Below are 12253 nucleotides of genomic sequence, written 5' to 3'. Positions count from 1 at the left end.
TTATGACAGATAATAAATCGTTATTGAAAATATATATTAAGTATGATGTTATGTTGTAAATTCTCAAATATATATATTTTCATTTCTAAAGGTAAAGAGAATTTGATATATTTTAGAGCATTCTGTATTGTAAGCAAATGTATCCAAATAAAAATAAAAATAAAACTTTATAAATGAAATAAGTTAAAAAAATGGCAATACAGTCGAGCTAAGATTAAAAAAAAAAAGTATTTTTAAATGTAAATCTTAAATATCATTTCATTTACATAAAGTGCGCGTAGCTTACAACAAGAAAACTTAAAACAATTATAAACTGAAACTGAAATAATAATATTACAATTATTATAAGCTGTCGATTGGATAATGATGCTGCTGACATCATTATCCAATTGTTAAAACTTAAAAAAAGCTAAAGAAAACAAAGAAATAACAAATGTCATTTACAGAGAAAAAAGAAAAAATTACCTACGTATGATAAAAAAAAAGAAATTAATCGATCAATATGTTTCTAGCTCTTATACATTATTTAGAACATTGTAGTATACGAAGCGTGACGTACAAATGCATACGCATATTTGACATCGCGTTGTAATATACTATTTATGTTTTAATTAACACGCGCAATATATTTCATTGAATAAATTTGTCTTTATGTTTTACATATTATTTATTAAAATGGATCTACAACGGTATCTGTTTTCAATTGCATTAGTTTTATTAGTGACAACATGTATCCATGGCCAAATGCGACCAATAAAAATCGGTAAGGAATGATCATTTTTAAAATTAATTTTAAAAATTAATAAATTTTAAAAACGTATCACTCATACGTGAAAATATTGCACATGTTTAAAAGAATTATTTAACGACAGAATTAGGGAAGATTGAAATTTCTGAATGATAATCTACTTTATTGATACTACGTAAATGTAAAAAGTATTTTTATAAACCAAATCAATATTTGCGAAGACTCATTTCTTTCAATTACACTGAAAAATTGTTTATAATAAAAATTTTTTACAACATTACACAATTTTAAGTTATATAACAATATTCCTCAAATTTTTATTTTCACATGAATAAAAAATCGTTTAATTATTGAGTTGTCGGAAAAGTCACGACACATTTTTCAGCTCAAAATTTGTATATACAATATCTTCGTTAAAAATGAACGCAATTTAAATTTTAAAAAAGCGTTTTAAAGTATAAACTTAAACTTTATTTTCAAAAGTTTATTTTTTTTAAGTTTATGCGAGTTTGGTAATTTTTACATACAGAGGACTACAGGTGAAAAAAATAAAAAATTTTCTGTTCACTTTGTAGATCTGTAACATGCCTAAAAAAAATTTGAGAACAATTTCGATTATCTATCGTAAAAGCTTGCAACTTTCCCTGCAAAATCGTTTTTTAAAAATATTCCTACGATTCTTTGTTAATGAATAATCGCGGATTAAATGGAAAAAAAGGAATATTCGCGGAAAAAAAGAGTATTTTGATTTTAATTGTTCATAATTCCATTAAAAAATCTGATATAATTATTAAAACAGGTTCTTAAAGCTGAAACTTTGTTCTATCGAATGTAGGATATATAATTGAATGTAGGATATATATAAATTTGAATTAAAAATGTGACAAAAATATGTCATGACTTTTCCGACAATCCAATACATTAACTTCAAGCAAAGATATATTAATTTAAAGTGCAATAGACTTGTGAATACCAGTTCAGAAAATTTCGGAACGAATATCAATTGAGATTAATATAATATTCCACTTTGGGCGATTGTCACATATACATTAAATTTAAATAACAAAAAATATATAAATTATTAATTATTTTCTTCTTTTTTATACCGAATTACATCACTACGTCATTAAAAAACGATGTGTACAACATATCGATATAATACATACATATTTAAAACAAAACAAAAAAGACATGTTTGATATAAAAAAGGTATCAATACAAAGAAAATATAAAAACAATATAATATATTATAATAAGTAAAAAATATTTATAATAAAATAATTTTTAATTAAATTCATTAGTAATGAATTTTGCGCATGATAATATCAATATATGATCACAAAGTCACGCAAGAGAAATATTTCTAACGACGATCACATGCACACTTGTTATTTATTGTTAATCCGATACGCGTAATGTTAATTGTAAACTCGTGCATAGTCATCAACTAATATTGTTATTAAAGTAAGTACACGTAATAATTATTAATAGATATAATAAGCAAATTAATTGTGATAATATATAAATCTTTTTACTTTAACTAATCAGATAAATTTATTGAATAATAATTCAGCACATTCATTTATATTTATTCTTTACAACAAATATACATATACATATAATATCACTTTTTTAATTAATTTTTCATTGATTAATACATTTTTAGGAACAATTTTTCACAAAGGCGAAGAAGATCTTCAATCTGTATTCTTAAGAGCAATCTCTGACACAAAAAACGAAAACCATGCATTCGCATTTGAACTTGTAGCAGTTATTAAGTACATCGAAAACAATACCGATAGCTTTACGACTGCTGTAGCTGGTAAGTACGCGGTGAGATCAATTATTCCGAGTAACGATTATTCCATAATGTTGGCATGTATTTTTTCTAATAATTATAAATATATTTTCCTACATAACATCCTTACTCTAATCCCAAGAATAGAAATTTAAAAACTTTTTAAACTATCTTTACAATTATATATAATGTACATATTGTAATATAAGATGTTATTACAAATTAACTCGAGTAAAGTTGGCATCACCAACCTTTGAAAAAATTAATGGTATGTGTATATGGCCTGTCCCAATGACTTCCCAATAATCTTGATGTTCATAACTTTTTAATGATAATATGAAACGAATAAAAAATCAATGATCTTGATTTTAAAGATCAAAGTCAACATTGAGGTCAGTGAAAAATTATTTGGGTCGAGCTATGTAAAGGTAAACATTTAACCAAATTAACTTTCTATAGCGTAGAAATGTGCAAACAAAAATTTAAAATGTATATACATGTGCAAACGATAAGCAATGAAATGATGTATAGAGAGTTAATTTTGTCAAAAGTTGGGACCAAACTTTAGACGGGTATCAAATTGAAGTATGTTTATACTTTGAAAAAGAACAAGAGAACAAGAGAAAAAAAGAACAAGAGAGTCTTTTTTAAGATTCTTTTTTATAAATACGCGAGGAAATTGGAAAAAAAAAACAGATTTAATAAGAAGGATTTATGTTACCTAATTATTCTATTTTTAAACATATTTGTTGATTTACTTATTCGACATTGTATTATTTTCTAATAGCTTGTGAACTTCTTGAGGAAGGTGTGGCAGCCATTTTCGGACCTTCAAGTCGGTATACTAGTGGCATAGTTGCGAGCATTGCTGCGAGATTTGATATTCCGCATATAGAATATGTTTGGCGAGAAAGCGAAGGAAAGAAAAAGGCTTCATCAATGACTATAAACATATTCCCTGCCAGTGAACAAGTCAGCCAGGTTAGTCGCAATTTAAAAAAATTATTTTGTATCTAAATATATAGATTTTAATAGATATGTACACTATGATAACTTGGACATGTTTGACAGTGCAAGTAATAATTCAATTTACTTTTATGATGATTTTTAGATGCATATTTAGTTAATTAATTAAATCCAAGTTAAATCGTGGCTTTATAATACGTTGCACATTCGAAATACAATTATTACAGTTATAATATATTTTTGATCAACAAAACTGTACAGGCTATCGCCGATGTCATTGATTCAATGAACTGGCGAAAATTCGCAGCGATTTACGAAACTGATGAAGGACTGTCACGTCTTCAGAAAACTTTGATCCTAAAAGGAGATAACAACGACCCGATTATACAAACAGCATGGAAACTTGACGAAGGACCGGATTATCGTTCAATGCTTAAACAGATACGCTATTTGCCAATGCGCAATATAATTATCGATGTTAAGCCGGAAAATATCATGAAAGTGCTCCATCAGGCAAAGGAAGTCAGTTTATTAGCAGATTATTCCGACTTCGTAATTACATATTTGGTACTATATATTAAATATACTATAAAAATAACAACATAATACTTTCAAAAGTATTTCATGTATTATAGGGCCAAAAAGATTGATAATTAAAAAAATTATAAATTAAACTTTTAAAAATTACATTTAAGAAAAATTAGATAGAATAGATAAAGCATAATATTATATGTTATTCTTGTGCACTCCGATTCCTAGAAAACAAATAATTTTTGAAATAATTATTCCGTTAAATCGTAGGATTTATCCATTCTATCTATTATCGAGATGCTAAATGGTACCTTTAACATCACTGGACTGAGCATAAGAGAGAATGATGACATAAAAGGAATTGATTCGGTATTTATTCAACATTCCCCCTTAATTATCAGCAATAAGCATAATACAAGCATATTATAATATAATCTTGTAATATAATATATTATAATATAAAACTCAAAAGTTTATATTTTCTTATTGCATTTATTGCATTTATATGTACAATTCTTAAGTACTTGCGTCAAACTAGATCAAGTAAATTAATAAGTACGACAAATCGCTCGAATGAATTGCAAACAGTCAGTGCCACTTGATAGTGAAAAATAACAAAAAACAAAATAACAAAAAAAAATATTGCTTATTATAAATATCGATAAATAAACATTCACAAAGGATTAAAATATTTCTTGTTGTGCAATTTTTTGTTGTGCAAGCACTTAAGAAAAAAAGTATTTATTTATTCTAGCAGACAGATTAACATCTATTTAATATTTTCACATTTCGGACTGAATTAGGTGACACAGATATATTTTATATTAAAAATTAAAAATAAAAAAATTACATAAAGTATAAACTACTTGAATTAATTTGCGATTTTGATATAGCTAGATTCAGCGGTCCTCTATGACGCAGTATTTTTGTTGCATACAACATTAGAGACTCTAAATGCAAGAAATATTGAAAATGAAGTAGATATGTCCATTGATCCTATACCACTTTCTTGTACAAATAGTACTAGAAAGTATCAAGTAGGATCTAATATTACTAGCGTTATGCGAGAGGTAAGGAGGTCTTTCTTTATCATTTCTTATATAATAAAAAACTAGCAATTTGACTTTAAGTCTTAAGACATGTTATAAAAAAAGTAATTTAATTAATAACGACTTTCTTACATTTTTATACACATTTACATAAAAAAGTAAAACTCTTCAAAGTTAATTTAATGCCACATTATAATAAATCTATTAAATGTATCTGACATAAAAACGGCGGCAATGTTCACTACTTGAACACAACAGTGTTTGAATAATGAACATTCGCGAAAAAATATTGAAAAATTAATATCAAATCTTCATTATTTACTTTTAATGCAAGAAAATAAATTTTTACTTTCAATGTACGAAATTTCTTCTTACACAGATATCAAAGAGAGGAAAGATAACAGGCCTTATATATATTGATGAATATGGACGTAGACGAGATTTTAATGTAACAATCTTGAACTTTCGACAATCGAGTATGATACAAACGGGTTATTGGGATACATTTAATGGTATACATGTCAAACAGATTAAGAAGGAAAAAGATATTTACATATACAGAAGATTCATAGAAGAGAAGATATTCAAGATTAGCGTACACAAAGTTCGTAATACTATTTTACATATTAATTACAATCTGCCTAGCTGTGATCTCCCCACTTAATCAATCTTAATAAATAAATTATATAATAATGCGCTATTTATACGTTTTCATATTCACATAGTTTTATTTTTCGCGCTGCATCTCTTCTAGACTCCTCTCTTAGATAATTAAAAAAAATTCTCTCTATGCATAATTAAATAGTGTAATTTTGCAATTTTAAACGTCTTATGAATATGTCTGTTTGCTCCAAGAGGGAAATGCCTTAAGAAATACAATGCAAAAATTGAAAAATTTGAATATGGAAGTACATAAATAGCGCATAAATCCTGTGTATTTAATTTTCCAAATCGGTTGTTATTAACACATGGGGGCTGACTGACAGCCTACTCAGTCCGACAAAAAATTTTTTTTAACAAAACGATATGAGCGCAAAAAATTTTTGAGATCGCATAAATAGCGCATCATTAAATAATTTATTTATTAAGATTTGGTTAAGTGAGGGGCCAACTAGACAGACGTTAATTATAGTCCTGACATAGAAATATATGATGATAGTCATTGAATATTAGAATTATATCTTGTAAATTCTTTTTTTAATTCATAAATTACAAGAGAAGATTTAAAGTTATATTACGTATATAGTTTGAGAAAGATATTTAGTATATAATAAGTATAGATAAAAAATAAGTATAAAAAAGAACAAACAGAAAATGATATCGTATTTAATAATATTACTTTAATGCTTCAATATATGATTTCTCTTAGTTGATACAAAAACAGAAATGTCGTGTACCACTAATGATGCCATTGGTGGTATACGTAATAACGAACGAGTCACGAGTTACATATAATTGTTGTTATTCTACGAATAATCTATCTCTTAGCTCTTCTTTTTATTTATTGCAGTCATAATTCATAAGTATAAATTATACAAATATTTTTGGAAATGAAAGATGTAATAATTTCTTCCGATTCAGAGTAGACCCTACATTATGGAAGTGATCGATGGTTCAACGCGAGGAGTACTAATTGGTCAAAAACGCTATGAAGGTTATTGCATTGATCTGATTAATCTTATCGCAAATTTTCTACGCTTTAAAGGCACAGTATTCCAACTCGTAACTGATGGACCTAGCAGTTACGATCCACAAACGAAGACTTGGAATGGTCTAATCAGAAGCATTCTGGATCATGTAAGTAAAACATTCTATATTTTACAGGGGGAAAAAAATGATTTGTTAAAATATCTAAAAATTTTGCTAGATACAAAATTTTAAAATAATTTCATTAGATTATCAAAATCATTATAGAAGACTTAAGCTATAGAAAGATTAAGCTATAGAAAACTAAGATTTCTGGAATATTAAAATATTTCACATTGCTAATCATGCTTGAGTTTACTACATATTTAATTATTTTGATGGTCCCGATAAAATTATTTTCAGATTTGCATATAACTAAATTTTTAAATATTTCCACAAAATTGTACTTTCCGTGCAGAAACTTTTGTTTAAAGAAAGATATGTTCTTAATATATTTCTATCGATATTTCTATCTCATTTTGGCGACAAATTAAATTAAAAAATATTCTTTTATGAAAAAATAGAAGAGAAACATGTAAATCAATTGAGGTTGTTTTCATATTATAATTAAATTAATAGTAGTATCTTTTTTTTAATAATCCACTTTTTATTTAAAAATCAAATTAATTGTTTATCATCTTTATTTCACAAGATTTTCTTACTGTGATAAAAAAAAATAATTCGAGTTTTCACTACTTTTCAGTAATCTATTATTTATGATCTACTTTTTAAAAATTTTAGGAAGCCGATCTTGCTGTATCCGATTTAACGATAACATCCCTTCGCACAGCCGTTGTGGATTTCAGTTTGCCTTTCATGACCGCGGGTAATACAATATCTCTAGAGAACCCAAAAATAAATTAAACGTATTAAGATATTGTAACAATAAATAAATAAATAAATAATTCAATTTTAGACTATATTAATGGCAGTATTCCAATTTTGTTTTAAATTAGGTTATAGCATTGTATTTAGCAAACCGGAAAAGCAAACGTCATCTTTTTTCCCAGTCTTAGTGCCTTTCTCTAAAGAAGTATGGCTCTATATGGCTATTGCTAGCTTCCTCGTATCGATGATGTTATTTCTTCAGGCAAGGTAAGATTTTTAGAAACAAAATACTTCATAATTTGGAATAATGTAATAAAAATGTAATAAAAATTATCCTTCTCAAATTAATAGAGGAAGGTCACCAATACCGACATATCACTTTGTTTTTAAATAATATTTCTTAATTAAATAAAAATTAAAAATAAAATTTAAAAAAATATTAGTATAAACGTGTCTTCTATCAAACTAAAAAGTCTTCTATTAACTAAAAAGTGTCTTCTATCAAAAATTATAAGCACTCTGTTTGCTATTTTGCAATAATTATTTTTTCGTAAGCAAAAATGAACTTCTGACAAAATGGACTCAAAAACCGACACACTAAGTAGTTATGTTATGTTATGTATTCTTATTTTTTTTCTTTTACAGGAATTATCTATATAAAGTACCTACAAGTAAATGTATATAAGATTTCTCAAGTCGATTTAAAATCAATTGATTTTTGGGATCGTTTGATTTGATATCTATTAGATTTTTTGTTAATCTTCGCAAGAAGATCGATATTTTATCCATGTAGCGTTAATAAAACATCGACTTTATTAATGCAGCATAAAATACCCATGTTTTTCGAAAATTAATAGAAAATGTCAAAATAAATGATCTGAAAAATCAATCGGTATCAATTTGATTTCGACTTATGAAACAAGATTTCCAGAATTTTTGACTTCGTTATAAACCATTTTTCGTGAATTATATGTATACTTTATGCAGTTCTGCAAGATGCAAATATATAACGTAATGTTTTTCAAGGGTTTTTCCATATATGCACGGTAGCTCCAGTTCCAGTAGAGCTATTTGATACTATAAAACAACATTGTAAAAATTTAACTTATTAAGATTATTAAGATTAGTTCATTGTCTTTACAAATGTGCGGTTTATGCTGCACCTCAATTTTATATTCAAAATCATATTATGAAACTAAGAGAGAAAAACTAATATAAGTAAAACTGATTTATAAAACTATAAGCATTTAAAACGTAATATTATTAATAATATAGTCATTGTTATTGAAAAATTATGCAATATGCAAAAGAAGATCATAAGAATTTTATTTTGCATATAGAAATAAGCCACAAACATATGAATTATAAGTTGTTTAATTCTTCTTCAATTAGCTAAATAGAATGAATTTATTAGTATTAATAAAATGCAATAGTTAGTTTCTGAAAAATAAGAGGGTATCACTTTAGAAGACCTGCATCAATCGGCGACTTTCCTCTAAATCCGACTAAAATTAGTAGAGTGAAGATAATCGTTAAAAAAAATGTGACTTGTATTTCAAAAATTTAAATTCTTTCTTAAGAATGGCACCTGAATGGAATAATCCGCGTCATCTATACAATACTGAGTGCGAAGAGCTCAAAAATAATTTTAACTTCAAAAATTCATTCTACTTAATTATTGCTTCTTTTATGCAACGAGGTTCAAACATATTACTCAAGTAAGCTTTAATATGATATCATTACATTATAATTAACAAATATATAAATATATATTTTTTTTAATATTGAAGAAATTATTTTTTTAACCAAAAATTAAATATTTTAAATTATTATAATATTTTCACATAATAAATAAAATCACTTTCACTATAGAACATCATCCCTGCGCATGCTTGCGAGCATATGGTGGTTCTTTACTTTGATCATGTACAGCTTATATACAGCAAATCTAGCCGCTTTTCTCACTGTGGACAAAATAGGCATACCTGTTAAAGGAATTGAGGACTTGGCCAGACAGACAAAAATTAAATATGGTATACTAAAGGGTGGCGCAACAGCATCATTCTTCCAAGTACATTAGAAGTTTATTTATGATCATATTTAGCTCAATACGAAAATAACTTACATATATGATTCGATATTATTCAATTATAGAATTCGAATTATTCAACGTACAAACAAATGTGGGATACAATGGTTAATTCTAAGTCAAGTGTATTCACATCAAGTTATAAGGAAGGTGCGTAATTCTAAAATTGAGCATGCACCTCTTTATAAGTAAGATACATGTAAAAAATACATGAAAAACTTTCTTTCTTCAAAAAGAATTACATTATTCGAAAAAACAAATTTTTTCTTTTAAATTTCTATTTTTCAAATACATTAATTTTCTGTTACAATACATTCCAGGCATCGACCGAGTTATCCACGGCAAACGAAAATATGCCTTTATCATGGAAAGTGGCAGTAGTGAATATCATATAGACCGCAAATGTAACTTAATTAAAATAGGCAGCATGATCGAAAGCAGAGAGTACGGCATTGCTATGCCACGCAGTAATATTATAACTTCACTACAATATTTTTCCATTTCTTTATTTTTATATAAACCATTTTTCTTGTATCTCTTCTGCAGATTCTCCATACAGAACACATATTAACCATGCAATCCTAAAGCTTAGAGAGAGAGGTTTACTGCACAAACTCAAAATAAAGTGGTGGCAAGAAAGAGGAGGAGGTTTGTGCAAAAAAGATGAAATTAATGCAAACACATATGAATTAGGGATGGCAGGCCTCGGAGGTGTATTCTTCGTTCTAATATGTGGTTGCAGTGCTTCATTCTTTATCGCAATTTGCGAATTTCTGTGGAATATACCCAAAGTCGCTGTAACAGAGAAAGTAAATCTCCACTTTATCGTATTCATTAATTTTGGGATAAATATTATAAATAAAGTAAATTATGTCCTAATATATCTCATTCGTATGGATCCGAATATATAAAACTATTGTAGTTGTTCAAATATGAGTAATTTGCTCTCGATTAAGACTTGGGCATAAAATGTAACTCAGAGAAATTATATGAGAAAAAAATTCATTATTATGACTAACATAGGTCCTTCATTGCGGCCAGTGAGAGTCCATCGAGAGAGACGCGGCTGAATCCTCTACCAATCTAGAGTTTCTCGAGAGCGATCTAATCCCCTGAGCCCCATTTTGAAAACTTAGATTATGATCGGCATAGGAACTTACCTGAAGTGAAGTTCAATCTTAATTATGCCCCTTGTCTCATCCGGATGAATCCTTCCTCCCTTGTCTTTTCAAGCATTCCCTCCCTAATAATAGTAATTTGCCGCCATTTTGAACTGATGAGGCTGATGGCGCGCGCAGTGGGAGCCGTAGGGAAAACGGGGTAGACGCATCACTTTTAGTTTTGGCGGTATTTTTTGAATCTCTCTATTATCTGGGCACATGCAAGAGCATGACTACATAGTTCTATATATTCGGATCCATCCGGACGAGACAAGGGGCATAATTAGGATCGAACTTCACTTCAGGTAAATTCGTCCAATCTAACAATTAATTTTTTTTCCTTTTAACGAAAAAAAGAAAAGCATTCAAAAACTTAATGTTCAATATAAAATTCTTTCTTTTTATTTAAATTAAATTGTGAAACAAATTAAAGTGTGAAACAATTTAATTTATATAAAAAGAAAGAAATTAAATTGTGAAACAAAATCCACAATACGCGAATTTTAACTATATTATATGCCAATTAAATTTAATAAGTTAGTTACTACATCGCCATTATTGCGATATATTATGAAGAGGAACTTAATTATATATATGTTTTACAGATTACGCTGTGGGAAGCGCTAGTTGCCGAGTTGAAATTCACCGTGAATATCTTCGCAATTACAAAACCCGTTAAAATTGTCAAGAGGAGCAACAGAAACATAAATTCTAGAGAGATGTGGATTTAACAGAGCTGCATCTGCGGCTTAATTTATCTCAATATTTATTTTTTCTTATATATTGATAAATTCGATAAAAACCATAACAACATAGAAACAAATGTGTGTGTGTGATGATCATAAAATTAATTAATTATTGTCAAGAGAATTCAGTTTAACCACAAATTTTGTTTGTCAATGTACAGTGTAATGTACAGTGTAATAACTTTAATATTACACTGTAGTTTCAATTTGAAAAAGAATTGTTTATTGTCTATGTACGTACACTGTTCTGTTTATCGTACAGTTTCTCAGTTACTTATTGTTATCACTTATTGTTAATATTATTTCGAATGCGCCTAGGAGTTGTCACCCTAAATCACCTGTTTGACTTTCGCGCATATGTCTGGGGGCTAAAGCCCTGGTTCATGATAACCTCGCGACGATATCTAGGAGAAAATCCTGAGTCGCGAGGGTAATATTATACTTGCGGACACTAAGATCGGATTGACTGAAATGACTTCAGCACTTCAAAATGTATCGTGCTCGATCAACGGAGTTACTACTTCTTCGCGTTCTTTCAAAAACTCTCTTCTCCAAATTTCGTGTGAGTCGATCCTCTTCGTATTCGTCTATGATTGGTAGATTTCGATCAATCAGAAGACAAACAACTCGCGACAAACACGGCAAAAGAATC

General features: G+C 27.9%; 1 protein-coding gene across 1 annotated transcript; it reads left to right on the top strand.

Moving 5' to 3' along the window:
- Positions 1-672: 672 nt before the first annotated feature.
- On the top strand, positions 673-11586 carry LOC108694475 (glutamate receptor ionotropic, kainate 2-like). The gene is made up of 16 exons (XM_018204009.1): positions 673-763; positions 2415-2570; positions 3334-3527; positions 3774-4079; positions 4314-4412; positions 4937-5113; positions 5472-5696; positions 6674-6889; positions 7520-7604; positions 7735-7873; positions 9187-9324; positions 9479-9677; positions 9761-9845; positions 10016-10162; positions 10242-10504; positions 11461-11586. Exons 1-16 carry the CDS (start codon positions 676-678, stop codon positions 11584-11586), a joined length of 2643 nt encoding a protein of 880 aa, XP_018059498.1. The 5' UTR covers positions 673-675.
- Positions 11587-12253: the final 667 nt, after the last annotated feature.

The sequence above is a fragment of the Atta colombica genome, unplaced genomic scaffold (genome assembly GCF_001594045.1).
Source record: "Atta colombica isolate Treedump-2 unplaced genomic scaffold, Acol1.0 scaffold12, whole genome shotgun sequence".
NCBI lineage: Eukaryota > Metazoa > Arthropoda > Insecta > Hymenoptera > Formicidae > Atta > Atta colombica.
This window is presented reverse-complemented; position numbering and strand designations above follow the sequence as displayed.